The 19,591-nt window shown below is 39.5% G+C and overlaps 1 protein-coding gene across 5 annotated transcripts in view; it reads left to right on the top strand.

Moving 5' to 3' along the window:
- LOC101478087 (CUB and sushi domain-containing protein 3) overlaps positions 1–19,591 on the top strand; it is a 251,912-nt gene that overhangs the window by 147,585 nt on the left and 84,736 nt on the right. For all 5 annotated transcript variants that reach the window (XM_004568073.3, XM_012923802.3, XM_076889796.1 and 2 more), the window contains exons 32-37: positions 7,194–7,307; positions 7,783–7,878; positions 8,265–8,468; positions 15,614–15,738; positions 15,939–16,035; positions 16,869–16,973. In XM_004568073.3, the coding sequence (XP_004568130.1) occupies positions 7,194–7,307; positions 7,783–7,878; positions 8,265–8,468; positions 15,614–15,738; positions 15,939–16,035; positions 16,869–16,973 (741 nt within the window). The remainder of the gene's footprint in view (positions 1–7,193; positions 7,308–7,782; positions 7,879–8,264; positions 8,469–15,613; positions 15,739–15,938; positions 16,036–16,868; positions 16,974–19,591) is intronic.

Here is a 19,591-nt window from a genome sequence, read left to right as displayed (position 1 = left end):
CATTAGGAAAACTATTAGACTGATCTCTTGTTACATCAGACAATCTAAAAAAGAAAAAATAATAATACTGCCACATTTTGCATTTCCGAAAAACTTGTTTTCCAGCATTAGTAGTTTCAGCATTTGGAGTTCTGTTACCCTGCCCTTAGGTTAGGTATATTATTTTCTTCTTGGAAAGCCTTCTATGTGCTGTGTGACATGGTTATGTTGAAGGTGTTGAAACAATTTTTTTGTGTGTGTTTTATTTCCTTTGGGCTTTATTCTGCTCTGCTCCCCTCACTGAGTCTAAAGTCTCTCTAAATCTCTCTGATTTTTTGCCGTTTACCACATTTCTCACTTCCAGCAGTGAAAAGTAGATTCTTTTGTTATGGTTGTAATTAAAATAATTTTCAGTCTTCTCAGAGGTAGTTGATTCACCAAAATATTATGTTGGTTATATTATAAGAATAATGGATGCAAATAGGGAAACTAGAAAATGACAAACTGTTGGATTCAATGCATTTTGCAACCTCCTGATCAGACTCAAAAAAGAAAGTTTGTCGCTCACAGGAACACAATAAGAAAGTGGTAGAGTTGTGAAAAAAGGTTCTATAGGCTGCTACGAATGGCTCATGACAAGCAACCCTCCTCATCTTTTAAAGAATATGGCAATTTCATTATTGCTTGGGCTTTCTGTGGCATCCATCCAAGTATATTAAAAGCTCAGTGAATGTCATTCAATCATTCTACAGCAATGGTAAATGTGCTGGTTAAGAAAATGTGAGTTTAAATATCACTGAGTGGCCGAGTCATTCACCTGATGAAGGTTAGGGTTAAGAAAGAGAATACTCAAAATGAGCAAAAGCTGCAGGTGACTATGGGGTACTACTGATGTTTGATTAATTAGTCACTCCACAACATTAAATGTGATCGTTGTATTTTGATGTGAACCTTTTAAAAGTCAGGATGAAGAGAGCTATAGCTACACACTTCTTTCTAAACCCTCACGAATAAAGGTGAGACTAGGTGGATTTCTTCGAGTGTTGACATACTGAGTGTGAACAACAAAGATCCGTCTGCTTACGGCCTTCTGAGCAACACTTCCATTTAACAGCAGTTTTATTTAAAAATGCTTTTACAATGTGATGCCTCAAAATATGAGTATTCCTGCAAGACCCACTCTGAGAAATTTTAATGTGATCCTTATGCCATTGATTTATGAACTAGACTGAATAGCGTAGTCGGTTCAAGAGGGATTTGGCAGGTGGGGGGAGTTTATGTATAGCACCATGGGGAGAATAATCACTTAAAATAAAACACATAGTTATTTGTATTCTGAGCTCCATTAGATTTTACTTCATCTGCAGGCTGTAATCAACTGACCTGTCCAGCCAGCTGAATTCAACATGATACAAGTAGATTATTCATAAGCTGTGTAGCTGATTTCCAACCACTACATAGTAGGTAGTATTTGGTGAGTGAATCTAATCAGCAACGTAACCTTTCATTTAAGTTGATCATTGCTACTCTGTTGCTACCCTGTATCTGTCCACCATAGTGAATTACTGCAAACTACACCACAGTGCTGCAAACTAACCACTTTAGCATGCACTAAACCGTACTAAACTACCCCCTTTATACAACCTTTGAATAACCCAAAAAAATACCCCAACTTATTATACATTGCAAAATATGTAAGAAACTTCTGCAGCACATCATTTGAAACTACCTGCCACTTAAACAAAATTAGCACCATTTATGCTCGCTCCTTTCAGTAGCACTAGCTAGATGCTGAAGTTGAGTAACCAATGTAAGATGGACAAATCACAGGGATTCAGCAGTATTATGCATTAATCTATTACTATGTATTTCTATTTAGTGACGGTGTTGGATTGCTGTTCTGGATTGTTATGGCCCACATTAACCCCTGAGCATAATTCCATAAAGTGAAGGAATTACAATTCCAATGGCAAGTGGAGTAAACTATATGAAATCATGGACCTGTCTTACAACGTGCACACAGTAAGGGTTGTTTGTTGACGTGTAACTTAGGGAAGATATTTTCTTGACACACATTGCTTGCCTTAATGCCATCTGAGAACCATTTAGACATCATAACATACTTAGACATTGTTACTGACCAGGTGCACCCATTCATCGACAGTCTGCACTTTTTCAAATGGATGCTTCCAGCAGGATAACAAGCCTTGTCACAAAGCACTCATCATCTCCAAATGGCTCCAGGAGCATGACAGTGATTTTAATTTACTTCACTTTCCTCGTGTACTTTCTTTAGATCCCAGCCCAATAGAGCACCTTAGAGATGTGGTTTCAAGGGTTTTTTTCCTTACAGTGTGAATGTGCTGGCAAATATCTGCAAGAACTGTGCGTGGAAACTATCACCGTTTTGAGCCCATGCCTGAACCAATTTTCTCTGTTTTGAAGTAGAAATGTCTTATGCAACTCTAGATAGATGTATCTTTGAGTGTGGACTCCTCTGCCATTACATTTAATGTAAATTATGTAATGCACGACCACCTAAGACTTTTCTTGATTGTTTAAATTGCATGGTTAATTTAAACGTTTCCCCTGATTCAATTCATATCTGCCAGCCTGCACTTGAGATGGTAGAAAACCATTGAAGCCTCTTGTCACATTTTCCAGAATGACTGCTTTCAAATTGGAAAAAATTAGATTGCCATCACTCAAGAGAAGGATCAAAGTATAATTGTACATTTCATGCTTTATCAGTGCCTGGCAGGCATTACTGGTTTTGAGATACAGGAATATACGAATATCACGATCTAATACCCTGAGAGGTGTAGGATTAAAGTGACTTGCGTTGAGATAATTCAAGGTGAAGATGCAGATATGATATGAAAATTGTTCCCATTGTCCAAGTGCAGTGCATTACACTGACGATGCCCAGAGGACAACAGATTCATCATAGTCCTGCACAAATTAGGTAACAAGTTTCCGATGATTTATTGACTTAATATCTGGACATGATTACAGCAAAGGAGCAGATTGGAGTCATGCATGGCTGGCTTTGGATTAGAGGCAAAAATGAGCGACATTGTGCTTATATTTTGTGTGTGTGCGTGTGTGCTCAGAGCACAGGAGTGCAGCCTCTAACAGGGTGTTGGTATGCTAATACCGCAGCAGTGAGCTGTCCCTAAGGGTAAAATAATCTCTTATTCAAACTCTTTTTCAGCCATAGGTATTTTCTCGACTCAACAGATAAGGAAACAGGTCTGCCTGTGCTGCTTTGAGTGAGAACACCACTTCATGCGTGTCCATGTGTTTCCATTTTTGGGGGATTTTTTGCTTTATGAAGCTTGTTTGGCTGTCGTTTCATTTTTGACACTTTACATTTTGCAACAAATAATAACTAGCGGGGTACCCTTATTAAAACAAAAGTTCAACAAACTACTACAGCAATGAGATGTTAGACTACAAAAACATGTCATTGCTGTTCGTTTCATGTTTTCTGTATTGTCATTTGCCTATTAGGCCATAAGATGCAGTGTTGCCTCCAGTGGCTTTTAGGGGTTACTTATTCCCTTGTTTCTGTTTCCTGCTAAGTGTCTTTTACTCCTTGTGTCTTTCTTAGCTTTGTAGTGGGGATAGTGGTTTCATGGTGGTTGGCTACCTGCCAGAGGAGATGGGTACTGCTACAAAGTGAAGAAGACAGGAAAATTCTGCATAATTCATAGCCAGAAGGAAAAACATATGCTGCCTTTTCTACCTTTAGCAATTGCCTCTGTTGATTGTGTTATTTTAATTTGACACCTTTTCAGGTGGATCCTGTGTGTGCTTACACATAGGTGAACACTGTTACTGGACAAAAAGCATGCCACACTTGCTTTTCATTTATAGATTTTAGCCATATGAAGTCTGCTCTTCTGCAGCCCAGTTATTGATAATCTGTATGTTTGTGTACCAGTTAGAACAGATGCTTTTCTACTTCATGGTACAATCACATTAGGGAAAACAGTGGTTGGAGGCAGCACCACAACAAAAGAAATGCTTTTAACCATGTAATGAACTCGGAAGATGGGTACCAGGTCTGCAACCACTCACCAGTTGTCTTACTGGGTCATAAAGAGGGTGTTAAAACTGCAATTAGACAGAGTGAGTCTCCTTTCATTTTAGTATTTTACGATTGAATGGGTCCAGTTAGCAATTACATACAATCTATTTGTAATAATACAGGAATTTAACTGTGATAAATCAAAGGGAAATCACAAATTGGTTGATGTCTACATATACAGGATTTCACATGTAACTATTTACATTTAGAGTCCAGCCAGTAGCTTATCTATCAATTACATACTAGTTTTTTGAGAACTTTTGCGAAGTTGTCAGAGAGTGATTGCATTCATGCAGAGTTGGACATTATTTGGCAACAGGTTGCCTCCCACTAGGTGGTCACCTTGTAATTGAACGTACACGACACCCTCACCCTCTAGATGTCCTATTAGTCACCACAACTGCTTGCAGTTTTTCCTAGTCAAAGTTTTAAATGAATAGTAATTTTTAAAACTAAATCTAGTAAATCTGCTTCCTCAAATGGCTTTTCTGTTAGTATATTAAGCAAGCATAGACCGTATTTGTTCCTTATCATTATTAAACATATAAAGAATTTAACTTTGTCTTTAGGATCAGCTCTTGCTGAATCCACCTGTTTTGATTAGGAATGCTATTTTATTCTGCCTCTACCCACTGAAGCACAATAGTATGGTGTCTCGGATTAATTTTCTATGTTAACAATTAGTTTATTGTGAATTACTGTCACTTTAAAAGGCATTAATTATCTCAGTAATACAGTGCAGAATTTATTTTTATTGAAACGGAGGGCACTCATAGTTCTTCTTCTTTTTTCTATTGTTATTGTGATACCTGCATTTCAGACATAAAGGATTCAGTGCCCACAGTCACTGATGGAGTCATGGTGTGAGTGCTTATCTGTGCAGCTTGAATGGCGCAGTGTAAGTTGCCGCTTACTGACAGGGTTTATGGACCTGCCTGGCGTGATGAAGGAAAACTGCTCCTGCCAGATTTTGTGATAATTGCTGCTCTTTGGAAAACACTGTGAATATAATAATTAGCACGGTGACTCGGGACAAACAGAGAAATAAACTTATTGCAACAATGCGGTAAATGTAACCAGAATGGTGGGTTGAGTGTGGGAAAACAGAGAAAGGGATAAACAAGAGCCACGTTGAGTATAAGTAGCCTTCAAGGTGCCTCCTAACCATCATTGCTGACACGCGCGCATAGAGTACATTTATTTGCACTGGCACGCACAACTGCACAGACACAAACACGAGTTGTCGCAGAGGTAGTGATCCAGTTGGTCATGTCTATTCATTTGGTAAAAAAAATCTGATTATTTTCAAGGATGTGTACACATCGATATAATCAGGAATGCTTAATTGGAAATATTTATGCAGAGCATTATTTAAATAATTCTCTGTTCATTATCATAAGTTCTCCCTCACTGCTTTTATTAAGGACAAGATTTAATTATTTTGCGATAAACTGTAATGTTCTCATGTGACATTTCATCAAGAAATGGATGTTTCATTAAACTAAAGGTCAGATACTACAAATACTTCGGCCAGATCGCTTCCCTGTGCCTTTATGCTTATGGTGATGCAGCATGGACTCGGGTGACTTTCTGAGTGGTCTTTATTTATTCATTTTGGCTAAATCAGGATTGTTTAACACTTGAAATAGGAGCGATCGGCTAATACATATCATATTTAAAGTTCAGCTGAAATTGCTTGTCATACAGTAATATGTCCCGTCTTTTTTAAGAAAAAAAAAATCCGAATTCAATAGAGACATAGTTTTCTCTCTTTTATTTTAATGATTGCTCTTAATTTCTTATCTGCCTTAATATGGAAATTTGTGTACATACAGGCAGTCACCTCACATTAATTTAGGGCATATTTACATACATTTACATATTTACATTTACATATTTACAACACTGTTCTTTTGCAAGCAGTCACAGTGACTGATGTACTGGTACTGTCGTTTGTCTTGCAACTTGGTTTGTTGAGTGAGCGGACAAACATTCACAGAGGAAAAGTGCTCTGCAAATGTCAGTTTGGGGGCTAGACAGCAAATTAACTGCTCTTGTGTGGCATATTAAACAGCGTGTAAACCTTCCTCCAAATTTCACTTGTTTTGGATGCTTGTCGTGTCCTTACTCTTCAGTACTACTGCTAACAAAATACTCCCTGCCCACAGCTTTTAGGCTACAGTGCCAGTTTGTTTACGCTTCCTCCCATTCCCCTGCCTGTGCCTGAGCTCACCTTGTCAGCTGCTGTCAATCCACTGCCCCCACCAACACACCCCTCCAGCAACAGGAAGGAAATATAGCATTGCTGATATTTGCAAAGACATTTTGTTGGTTATTTGGTTATTAAAAAGGCTGTTTTTAAACCTTCAAAATTGCAGTATTTTTGCAGAAAAAAGGGGATCTTTTGCTTTTAGTTTAGGTGTTAAAACACCCTATTGTATGAAGGTCATTCCGAACATGTTAAATGCCATGGCACACCAAAGAAAGATGCACAGTTCAAAGGAATACCTAATTATTGGTTGTTCAGAAAATGCCACGGAAAGGTTTATAGTAGGGAGCAGATGTTAGTTTGCCTGAGAAAAATGTGACCTATAAAAAGCTACTGTCCAGAAAGAATATTGCACCAAAAGTCACATGTTTTACTGCAGCTTATAAAGTCCTGAAGTGCCCTCGTAGTGTTATACTGTTCTTAACATAAAACTTATATTAATTGGAATTGTGAGGGCTAAAAAAAACACAGAAATCCCATCTGGAATCTGTGTGTGCGCGCGCGTTTGTGTGTCTGTGTGTGGCTGATATCGGTAAATAATAGCTTGATAAATCAGCCTCGCTGAAGGGTTGTGTAAATCAGCAGAATAAGATTGAACTGGCCAGCGATAGATGTCGTACAAATGCTGATACTGAATGCAGCTTGGCTGTTTTACTTGTCTGTCAGGGCAGAGACATGTGCATGTTATTCACTACAAGCAAGCGGCAGTATTGCCAAAGCAGCAGCCACACTCTTTGGGACTGTACAAACTAGTAAATCAGCTGAATGTTGACAGATTTAAACCTTTATTGGCACAAATTCACCTTCATGTTGTCTTCTGTTCTCTGTCCTCTGCTGCTTCTTTCCCTGCAGTTCTCTTTGGTCAGTTTGTGGTATTCCAGACTTTGACCAGCGATGTGGTCGAGATCTATGATGGTTCTTCAACAGATTCAGCCCTTCTCTCTTCCATATATGGATCACACTCAGGTAATAGCATAACACTCTGACTTTGAAGCCTAGTTTCTCTTCGCTCATAAGTATGGCTAGGGCCTTGAAAGGTCGAGTGCAGCATTTAGAATTGCGGGCAGTACATCACATGCGACTCAATTCTAATCAAATTACTATTTTTCCTAAACAAATTGAATGTCTGTTATCTGAGCCACTTCAAGCTGCTGGGGATAAAGATTGTTTCCCTTCATATATTCTCATATTGATGTTATATAATTACATTATGATTGTAATTGAATAAACTCCTGAGATCCCAATTAAAATAACAAAAGCAAACCAGCTGTTGTAAATTGTTGTCACATTCTACCTGGTTAGACTGTCAAAAATGTTGAAACAAAGAAAAGCACTGAATCCTTTGTGTTGTGCCGTACCACTTAAGAACATCCTTTTGATTTCAATTTAAATCACACCGATAATGTCTTGATTATGTTTTTCTTTTTGCTTTGTTGTGTAGGTGAGACCCTACCTTTGAGTTCAGGAAACAAGATCATGCTAAAGTTTGCCACAAATGGAACAGAAACAGCCAAAGGATTTCATTTTGTTTACCAAGGTAACGTTACATTTTCTGCTATAGTTCCAGAGTTTCATCCGATGAATTATTTGCTACATTGACTGCATTTGTTTGCTTTCGGGGGAAGGTGAAGATACTTTAGCCCAGCGCTCACCAAACAGAGGGCTGTTCAGCAGAGTGCCACTGGATGCGGCTGGGCATGTCTGAACAAAGCAAAATGATGTGGAGTCAAATAGCCTATCCTGGCAAAGCAGATGAGAGTGACTAATGACGCGCGAGGAGATTCACAAGGGCTTTACTGTTGCATTCTACCTCCTTTGTCTTTCCTTGTCTCCTTTTCCCTGTTGTATTTCTGCCTAACAAACCCACCCAACGCTCTTTGTCTTTCTTCCTCTAATGCTCGCTTCCTCCCCCTTTATCCTTAGCTGTCCCTCGGACAAGCGCCACTCAGTGTAGCTCAGTCCCTGAGCCCCGCTTTGGGAAGCGGATAGGGAATGACTTTGGCATCGGTATGGCAGTACTGTTTGAATGCAGTCCAGGCTACACGCTGCACGGCTCCAATGCCATCAGGTGCGAGGCTGTGCCCAATGCCCTGGCCCAGTGGAACGGCACTGTGCCCACATGTGTTGGTAAGCGTCATCATCCTCCAATCCTTGCCACATGTCCTGCATGCATGCAAACACACACAAACGCACAAACACCAATCCAAAAAGTGGCTCAGGTGCATAAAAGCAGTTGGTGTCTGGTTTTTTTTGTTGGGGTTTTTTCCTGTCATTAGTTTTCCTAATGTCCATCACCCATTGCAAAGCAGCTAATCTCAGGCTCTGGTAGATTAGACCAGCAGAGAGAAGCAACAGCAAACAGAACAAGCTTCACCCAAGGGTTTTAGGTTCCTGTGTTTTTCCAGATAAGTGGAAAAAATAAATATCAGTGTAAAGTAAATACATCCAACAACAACAGATCTTTCAAGAACTTTAATCTCTATATGCCCTCAGTATAATGTAGTTCAGTATAACAGCTCTGCTATAAAAGGTATTTTTTAACACATTAGCACTCCATATGCAAATAAATCTGGACAGAATATTCAAACACCATCATTCTGTCCCGCGATGCCAAAATTGTAATGCTATCTATAATACATATGATGGGACCAGGCATGTGTACAATATAATACGTTGTAGCTTTTGACAAGAATCATTATTAATGTACTCTTGATATAAATATAGTGCTTTGCAAGGTTAATGCCATTATAATGGATATGTTATAGGGCTGCCACGATTAGTCGACTAGTCACGATTACGTCGACTATCAAAATCGTCGACGACTGATTTAATAGTCGACGCGTCGTTTGAAGCTTTGTAAGATCACAAAAGCCGCAGGAATAAGTAGTAGGATTTAAGAGTGTAATAACAGACTGAAACAGAAGATGGCAGCACTGCATGTACAAGGATCCCAGCTGCCGTTAGATAACTTAAAAATGTTATTGTTTGGGTTTTTTTTTTACCATTTTATTTGTTCCTGAGTAAATTGGTTTGGCTGAGATTAAAGTTATACTGTCAAAATAATCGTTTGTGGCAGCTAGGGATGGGTATTGATAAGATTTTCACGATTCCGATTCCATTTTCGATTCTGTTTAACGATTCGATTCTTTATCGATTCTTTTTTTTTTAAAAAGGAGAACACTAAGGTCGAATAGCTTAGAACTTTGTTTTACATCTTCTCTTTGAACAAGATAGAAATTTAGGAGTAGCATGGCCTTAAAAACCCAACAGTGAGATCTTAAGGGATCTTTAAGAGATCCAGCCTACGGCTCTTCAATGGGGTGTCACAGGGTCCCCGGGAAAAAAAATTGTAAATGTAAAATAGTAAAAGAAATATTCGTCTGTAGCAATAACAAAGTTTAACATAAATTATTCTGTAGCAATTACACAAGAATATCCAGTAATGTCCCTGCCTACAATTAAACACATTCACTTACCGAAAATCGGTGGCATCTGCTGTGGCAAATGGGTGCAAGCCTTTTACCACAAACTTAGTCACTGCTCGGTGACATTCGTCTATCCTGGCCTGAAAGGAGACGCTACCGGCAGACTGCAGCGACAACTGCCGGCGAGCGCCAGCCAGACTCTGTCCGTCTCTCTCATCATGGTCACCTAAATGCACAGTAATGGCAGGTTTTGTAATAAGGCAGATCGTGCTAACATAATATGCACTGTTAGTTGATTATTTACCTGCCGCATTAACGGGAGAGGACGTACAAACGTTACCGCTGCTGCTGGGTTGAGATTCACGACTCCGGTGCGGAATTAAAAACACGACATTCATTTAAGGTCATCACGTGTTTTGTGAGCAAATGCTTTTGCATGTTCGTAGTGTTTCCTCCCTTAAATGAAATATCTACTTTGCAAGTATTGCAAGTTGCCCTGTTGTCATCCATTCTCGTAAAGTATAACCAAACTTTTGAGCGTTTGAGCCGCTTAGATGCCGTGTTTCCTGCTATGGTAAATGACACTCCGCAACGTGGTGACGTCATTCGGGGCGACTGGAATCGATAAGGGAAACGTTTGCAAAAATTCTCAACAAGAACCAGGTTTCGATACCCATCCCTAGTGGCAGCCCTAATATGTTATATGTTTCAAATTGCAGTATCAAAATGATGTGACAATGTGAAAGTGGTAATTTGCAGTGACAGATCTGCGGTGAATAGTCGCCTGAATCTGCGGCTCACCCTCATTTTCTACACCTTATAAAGAATTTCTAGTCACTGTTTAGCTGACCGACCCACAGTTGTACCACTTTGGTTCTCTCTGACAGCTCATGTTTTCTTAAATTGCAACAGGGAAAGGTCACAATGAAAAAAGCTCTAGTAAACCCACTCTATAGCCTTCTACTACTCGCTACCAAACTTACACACACACAGTTACGAATGACTTAAAGAGTCTGTGTCAATGTGGAGAGGACCCACTGTCGCTGCACCTTCTGTGAAGAGCTAGTGTTGAGTTGTAGTGTTGTAGCGTAACAATAATATCTAGTTTATAAGGTTGTTTTAAAAGACAGCAACTTTTGTTTCATATAAAAGATTTAAAGTTCAAAACCAGTGACAAACAGGGACAGAGAAATTCATACATTTTTGAAAACCAGAAAATATAATTAACTAGCCATGAGCCAACAGCCCTATTATTACAACAGCTCTTGGCGGCCTATGTAAGGTGGATGCGAACCATCTGCTGAAGGGACAGACATTTCTCCCTACATGGATGTTTGGCTAGCATGCACAAAACCATTTTACATGTAAATATACCTGCATGAATATGCATAGTCCATATTTGTGTACAGGATGATTTAGGTATGCTGTCAGCAAACACTGCTACCCATACCTGAAAGCGTGCAAAAGGACATGCAGTCAGTCTCACAAAGACACCCACATATCTGTCTTGGGGAGATCAAGGACTAAAGATGAAATGAGGTAAAATCTATTGAAGTCAGGCCTTGTGCCAGCCAGTAAATAGTACCAGCCGGTAAGTGCGAGAGATTTCCAGCCAGGGTTCATCCAAGTCCAGTGCCAAGTGGTAAGGGAATAGCAGTGGCACGCGCAGTTCCATTTTAAACATAGTGATTTTTATCTGGAGATTGAATCTGGCTGCAGCATCTCCCCCAGCGGCAGTGTACTCGTCCAGAATAATGGATATAGTTTCATGGAAGCCTAAAAAAAACCCGCACCATGCTCAATTACTCAAGCCCTCTTTATGTGATATGACGGCATCAGACACCGCTCTCTAGAAAGGTGTCCATGTTTCAGATGATATATTTTAATTTCCTCGTCCAGATGTGATTGACCTCGCTCATCGTGCGGCTGTTGTATTTCTTTTGATTTTACACGTAGCTGCTGAATGAGGGTTTTGCTGGTGAGTCTCTACAACGTCCTGTTGTGATTTAATTAGCCCCGCCTGAATGGATGCATAATGTTGGGGCAGACTTTGTTGAATTTTTATGTTGAGTAGTTGACTTGAATAAATAGATGTTTTTGTTTATCGCGCTGCAAGTTTAACTTGCAGCAGTAGACAGAGCTTCAAAAAAGATGCTAACCCTAACCCTTATGTCAGATCTTTTTCAGCTGTGTGTAGACTCCTATGTCCCCATTAGATTGTGCAAATGACCGACTGCCTATTACAGGTTGAAGTAGAAATGATAATGAAGTTAAACAGATGAGCATATTTGTCCACTGGCTTGTTTCCTGCACGAGTGACAGAATTGCAGCTTAGTCTCAAACACATACTTAATCACTTCTGACTGTAGAAAATCCTCATATTGCATAAGCTCACAGATTGCCATGATTCATGCTCGGTATGCCCACGCTATGGAATTCACTGTTGGCTTTTTCGAAGGTGTCAACAAGTAAACAGTGTCGTGCAGAGTTTGTTTTTAAACAGTGGATTCTTGTTTTGCAATAGCCTCCCAAGACCAATTAAAGTGTCTCAGTCTGGAAGTGTGAAGCAAAGCCAGGCCAGAGTGCATCTCTGGAGCAAAATGAGCTGCTCTTGAGGTTTCGCTACATTTAAAAGTTTACTTAACTTTCCACAATGAAATCGGAAATTACTGCCAGTTTATCTAATGGTGTGTTTCTATTACTTTAACGCTTTTGTCTTTTTTATTAATTTATAACTTTTACTCTTTTGGCCAAAAACACATCTGTGAGAATTGGAGAACAAATATTTTCTCCAGTCCTTTCTATCAGATTTAGCTATGGGAGGTGTGGTGAAAGACTGAGGATAGTAGTGTGGTAGATGAAGGTTGACTGTCAAATTGAGCATTTATTCCATGAAAAGAACAAGTAACAGGCAGTCCAGAAATGGTAAACAAAATCCACAAGGCACAAGAAAGCACAGGGGAAAACAATAGGGACAGGACGGCTGGTAGGACGATTTGACAAAGGGCCAGGGGAGACAGGGACAATGAAAGCACAAAGTAATGAAGAAAGAGGAAACGGGAGGGGAACACAGCTGAAACTAATCTCAGAAAACCAGACAGGGCAAGTATATAAATACCAACCACAGTAGCCATGTGTTACCAAAATAAAACAGGAAGTAGCCAAACACTGGGACTTGGCACAAAAAGGCAGAACACAAGAGAATAATATATAGAACTAGGGAGCAAGAAGACAGCAAGGAAAAAAAAGATACATGAATATAAACCCAAAGAAAACCAAGAATCAAAGATTTACATAAGGAAAACTAAAAAGCCCCCAAAAAAAACAAAATCACTGCGTAAAAGCCCCAGGACCGACCCAGGACCATAACAAATTATATGGATTAGCAGCTTTGCAGCTTGACTAATATATTTAGCATGCAGAGATATCACTCAGTGTGACTATTGTATGCAGCATTAACGTGTCACATCAAGATGGATGAAAAATAGAGAATTCTGAAACTTGACAAAAGGTTGTTTCAACTGTGAAATGTATGCAACATTTAATGAAATGAATGTGTAATTTGTAAAAGTGCAAGAACCATTTAAGAATATGTTAAGCATTATGTCACAGACATTACGTGATTAAAACATTTCCAATTATAAGCTCCTGTCACTTTCCTGCATATCAAACTGTGCAGTTTTATAGTGTAATATAATATATGGTCCCAACCTTTGTCTACCTACGCTAAGTCTAAAGCTTTCAGTCCTTTATTGCAGTCATATTTTCCAATCTCGCTTGACCAGTTGCATTTTCTCACAGGACCGAAATGAGTTGTGAAATTAGGCTTGTTCTCAAGGCGATGCTCTTCTTCTTGATGAATAACGAAGAAGAAGAAAAACAACCCACCGGAACACAGCAAAGTTGACTGTACTTTGTTCATAAACTGGTTTCAATTTCTCTCAGGTGTTTGGCTCATCACTGAAGGGTTGGTAATAACAAAGATGTTGAGAAGAAATTATTTTCTGTGCAGTATAGGCAGCATGAAACAATCTCTGCTTAGTTATCGCACAGCTCTTCAAACCTTCAAGGAGCTTTTGAGTGGTGCCAACAGGATATGACATTCTCACGGTGTTGCTATGGATGTTATGGGCATTGACCTTTATTTTTTTCATTTTTAGACAAAACAATTGCACAAACTCGTATCCTACTTTCGTGCATGTATAGGAGATGACTGATTTCCATACCAAGTAGTCTGCACATGATGTGCTTTAGCTGTGGTAGCGAGTATATACAGTAAGTGTGATGACTCCGCTCTGTGACTGCTGAGAGATGCAGTACAGAATTCATTGTCTCTAATGTGTCACTCAGTATAAAAAGCAACAAAGCAGTCACTTTGGCACCGTTCTCCAAGTGTCTTTCAGATGGTAGATATCACCTGTAAAATGCTGATAACTTTGAACTTGTGACTGTACTTTCTTGATAGCTAAAGTGATATTTTTTTTCTCTTTCTCCATCAGCCACTTTAGTGTTTATTGCAAAGGGAGACTATTGTTTTTTTCCCCTTGTTTTCCATATCTCCTCTTGTCACTTTCATTGTATCTGCCATCGGCTGATGGATATCAAAAATAGTGATTATCATTGACCTGCATGGGGGTAAACCCTTGTCCTTGACAAAAAGTATCAGTCTCTTCTTTGTGAGAACACTTTGAACTACTCTGCTGAATGTCCTCTTAGACTGACAGCTATGTTTATGGTCCCATGCTGCAGAGAAACACACAAATGGTTGGTAACCTTCAACATCAGAGGACTGATAAAGAAATTACTTTGTTGGTTGTATTAAACAAAACAGAAGGTCTGTGATTCTTTTTACTTACCATTTTCTTCATATCTTTAGTCAGCTGGTTTGAATACACTGCTTAATTTTTAGACAAGGTATCGACAGTAATGTTGAAATATATGCCGTGACTTAAGTTGACTCATACTTTGCTACTGGTGACAGCAGAACAATCGTTCCCAGGAGAGAAAACATAGAGGGATACAGGGATAAAATATAAACCACTTTACACTTCTCTCTGATGATAAGGTGTCATAACACTTTATCACAACAGCACAATATCCTACAGGTTATTGCAGGTTTCTGTATTAGTCAGCAGAACTTTATTTCAATAGAAAGGGACTGCTTCTCATTGTAAGCCAGAATTACTGCATAGAATAGTCCCGGTTGAATACTGGGGCCACTGGCACTCGTCTCGAAACGGTACTTGGACATATCGTCACGATTTGGTGGTGGTTGTTGTTTGAGTTATAATAAGCTTTATCGCACTCCTTGACAATTTCAGCACATCATACTCAGAGCGTCAATTCATCTGAGAGCTCAGAGGGTTGATAAATAAATGACTGGAGGCATTGGCAGCAACAGGGCATGCTCAGAATAGCATTCACAATTGAAAGATTTGTTTTGTATGGCCTGTGAGAGATTAAATTACACATCAGGGTTAAACTGTTTACTTCTGTGTATCGCATGAGATAAGTCTATGGCTCCATGCTGCGGTCCACTGAGTTTGATGATTAGCATGTCGTGTGTATAAGAATGGCATAAAATAGAGTAGATTTACATTATCATGGCTCACTATGCTACGGGTGCCTCATCTTTCCTTTGTATCAATAGAATTTCATCAGCTGAAGGGATTTTTCCATTTGCTCATTTAACATCCATCTATTAATGATCAGTTAGGAGTTTTAAAAGTGTGAGAGCTGGATATTTTTGCTGCTGTGACCCATATTGGTCCACTTTTGATTTTTAGGTGCATACGTGACTTCAGTTAGCCCGAACTCAGTTTTTGCATATGCTTTCCTTTTTTCTAGTTCCCTGTGGTGGAGTCTTAACTGAACGCAAGGGTACTATCCTCTCTCCCGGATATCCAGATCCATATGCCAACTATTTGAACTGTGCCTGGAAAATCTCTGTTCCTGAGGGAGCCGGCATCCAGGTGAGAAGACAGATGCAGATCTTAGCAGAGTCATGTTTGATGAAAGATTAAGAGATTTTTTTTTGAGGGGTGGATTTATTACTGATACATACAAGTTAGCCATTTCCCAACTCGTGCTTTTTTCCTTTTCTTTCCTTTGGAAATTTGTTAAGGTTTCATACTTATTAAACTTTTTGTATTACGTTATGTTTCCCTTTCAGATTCAGGTCGTGACCTTTGCCACAGAACACAACTGGGATTCGCTGGATTTTTTTGATGGCGTTGATGGTAATGCCCCAAGACTTGGTAGCTACTCAGGTAAATGTTATACATCTAAATTTTAGTTGTCAGCTCCCACTTGATTTTCAATCAGGTGTCACAAGATCCCAGCAAGAGACAGATGCGGTGATCGAGCTGATGACCTTTGAGAATGCTGTCAAAAAAACGATAAAAAAGGAGAAAAAAAGAACCGCTTGCTCTGTCACAGTGTCCTGGCCTTTGCAGTTGAGAGCTTTATAATGTAACCCCTGTTTCATTTTACATTCGTAGTGTTGCCTTCGGGTTTACATTATTAGAAACGGTGTGTTTGTCACTCAGTAACCTATAAGAAACAGGTCATCACGTCACTTCAGATGCTCAATTCTGGAATACGAGCGGCTGGTTTAACATAATGACTTCAGCCTTGATACGGAGATCTCCTTTAGGAAAAAGACACTCTCTGAAAAGTGAAACAGCCCCAGAGTGCAGAACTAACTGCAGTGTGAAAAGGGTCAGGCGTTTTAAATGGCTAGCAATCATGTTTAGGTTTGGCTAAATTGATAAAGATGATTATAATCACAAGCTAAAGTCTCACCGCAAATTCCCAAAGACACGGGGAACAGAGAAAATGTTCCCTGAGCTCAGCGTAGCTGCACATACAGATTATTTTGCAGTGAATTTGAATTGTAGACCATTCCTCTTCCTCGATGTGATTTTATGCATCTGACTTCTGTGACTAAAGAGCTAGAGGAGATGTACTGAGCATGATTTTCTTAAACTGTGTAACAGAAAGCAGTGCAGAGTTAAATACTTTGCACACGTTCACATGCTTTTGGTAGGCTTAAATCCAGAAAGTGAAGTACACAGGCTCTTTTGTATATTTTATGATTCAGGTACAACAATTCCCCAACTGCTGAACAGCACATCCAACAACCTGTACCTGACCTTCCAGTCTGACATCAGTGTATCTGCCGCCGGCTTCCACTTGGAGTACACAGGTATGAGGAGAGACGGCTCGTCTGCCTGCCTGTCACTTTGTCTGTTGTCTTTCTGCGTCCATCTGCCACTGACTTCCAGCTGCTGCACAAGGGTATAAGGAATAAGAGGGACAGCTGGTGTGGATGGCACAGTTGGAGCTATAAAAAATGGTGTGAAATGGAGAGTAAGTGAGTGGGCAAAGCTTTTTCTTCCTCATTATCTTTTCTAATTTTCAGGCTTTGTATCCGCTTTTCTGGTATGGTAGTTTGGTATTCCCGAGTGGCTTCTTTTTTAAATTCCCCCCATAGCTTCAACTTACTGGACCCACATCCTTTTTTTTTCATTCATTTAAGGACTAAGTTTCCTTATCTCTCAGTGGACTGTTCACTTCCAGGCATATTTGCTAAAGAGCATGCTAAACATTTACTGTGCATCAGAATTGAAGGAGTGTAGCGTGCCCCAATGGAGTGCCTGATTTACTCCCATTTAAAAATTGCACATCTCAAAGAAAAAGCTCTGTCCTTGATCCATGCAGCTTTTCTTTAATTCACTTACACTGCAGGCACCGTTCTTTGTCTCTTCTAATGTCCTTTTCTCTTAGTTAAATTTTAAGCTGGCGTGTATTCTCTTGTTTGCTCTTCACGTTTGTCTTCCTGCTGGTTTTTTACTAACCACTCATTGGCTGATACGAGACTGTGGGCAGACCCACTCATTGTCTGTGATGCACATTTGTGGCAGTGTGGAAAGACCGGGAAGACTTCCTAATGCTGTGATTAAAATAGGACGATATGGAAATGTCAAAAACAGAAATGACGGCCAACGCTTTAATACATCCAGCCTTGAATTTTTTTACACATACATAACAGCTAAAGAGTCACACTTTTTTTTGAGTGAGCTCAGTTCAAACTGTCACTTTCTGCAAATTTGTTGGAAAACAAGAAAAATCACTGCTGTCACCGTGTGTGTCCTTGCTGTCAGTTGTGTCAGTCTGTGAGCGTCATGCCACTGTTGAGAACGACTTCACAGTCATGTATCTCACAGTAGGTGCTTCGTTCTTCTTGTTTGGAGCCACTCTGTACTCATGTCTCTCAGTGCGCTCTTTCCTTTCTGCACTTCCACGCCATGTCACACCACCCCCACTACCTCTACCTACCGCTGAGAATCACAATCAGCTCTTTGCTCTGTCTGTCTTACACTTTGCCACTGCTGCCCTTGTAAAGTATACTCCCTGATTCTTTGTGCAAACAACGCTTCAGTTTATCTCCTCTCTGCTTTCTTCTCTTGCTATTTGTTACTTTTCCTATCTGCAAAAAAAAAAAAGAAAAAAAATGGGATGTGCGATTAATCCATGTAGCTTCCCTATGGAGCCACTCGTGAAGTATTGCAGTTTTTTCACTTTCTGATATTTTATCCTACATATAGCAGATTTCAGAGTCTAATTTATTTGGTCACATTAGCTATTACATTAATCCTCTTCTGACCTGTAGTTAGATGCATCTACACTGGTTGGCTTGAAATAGTCATTTATATTTCACGCACTTGAGTTTCTGGTTCACAATTAATGCTCTGAAAGCTCAGTGGAGGGGGTAGAAAACAGCAACAGCGATTGGCACACACCCAGCCAACTAACCATCTGTTTTAAAATGTTTCCTTTGGGTGATTGTTGCAGTCCACTGAGACCAGTCATAGAAATTCTTTATACCACCCGCCAGTACAACATCTTAAAAGAAAAACGTTTAAGCAGCTCTCCTAAGGCAAACAGAATGCTATAGCTGAAAACATAATTGCAGTGTTCGCACATGCTGTATAGCAGCTTGCATCCCAAATCAAGTCTACCAAAGTTTGGCTTATTGTCACTGCTACGTGGAATAACTGTGACACCACACTGAATCAATTGTTTGACAGCTCAGAAAGGCACTCTTTCTTTGACATGGTCTTAAGATCTTTCCAGACTTTCTTCAGTCACACCAAGAAAATATAGCAGTGTCAAGTCTATGGTTACTACCTGTAATCTCCCCGATAAGTACTTCCACATTTTTCCTTATGAATTACATCTATCACAGCTAAGCCCTGCAGCATTGTTAAAGATTAAGAGCAGAAATGACCAGGTTACTACTCATTCACATTTTCTTACTACACTATTTTTCAGTACTATGCTGTATGATGACCTAGAAAAAGTGACACCACTAGTGTATGTAAAATGCACATCTGTTAGCATTTGCTACTAAACTATAAGCCTACTATTTGCATTCTGGTTCAAAGTCACTTGTAATAATAGCATCATCTGTGCATACACAGATCACATCTATTCACATATAGACTTGGCTTTAGATTTTTTTATCAGTCAGTCCTGGCATGCAGCACAGCTGTGTACTAGTTTTAATGTGTCTTATTTAATCTAACCCAACATCGTATAGAGTACAATTCAAAAATTTGAGTCTGTCCAAACTTTTGACTGGTGCTGTAACTCTGTAAGAAAATATTGCAAGAACACAGTCTTACATATTTTTGCTCACAATAAACAGGTAACTATATCTTGTTGCATAACAGGTGTCATTGTGACGCATGTATAATCTCAAGAGATCTGTTGATTGTTCATTTAACGCACTCACTTCCTCTGCACATAGTGTGTTAATAC

This window comes from Maylandia zebra, linkage group LG11, assembly GCF_041146795.1.
Source record: "Maylandia zebra isolate NMK-2024a linkage group LG11, Mzebra_GT3a, whole genome shotgun sequence".
Lineage (NCBI taxonomy): Eukaryota > Metazoa > Chordata > Actinopteri > Cichliformes > Cichlidae > Maylandia > Maylandia zebra.
The sequence above is the reverse complement of the archived record's forward strand: the minus strand, read 5'-3'. Positions and strand labels throughout refer to the sequence as shown.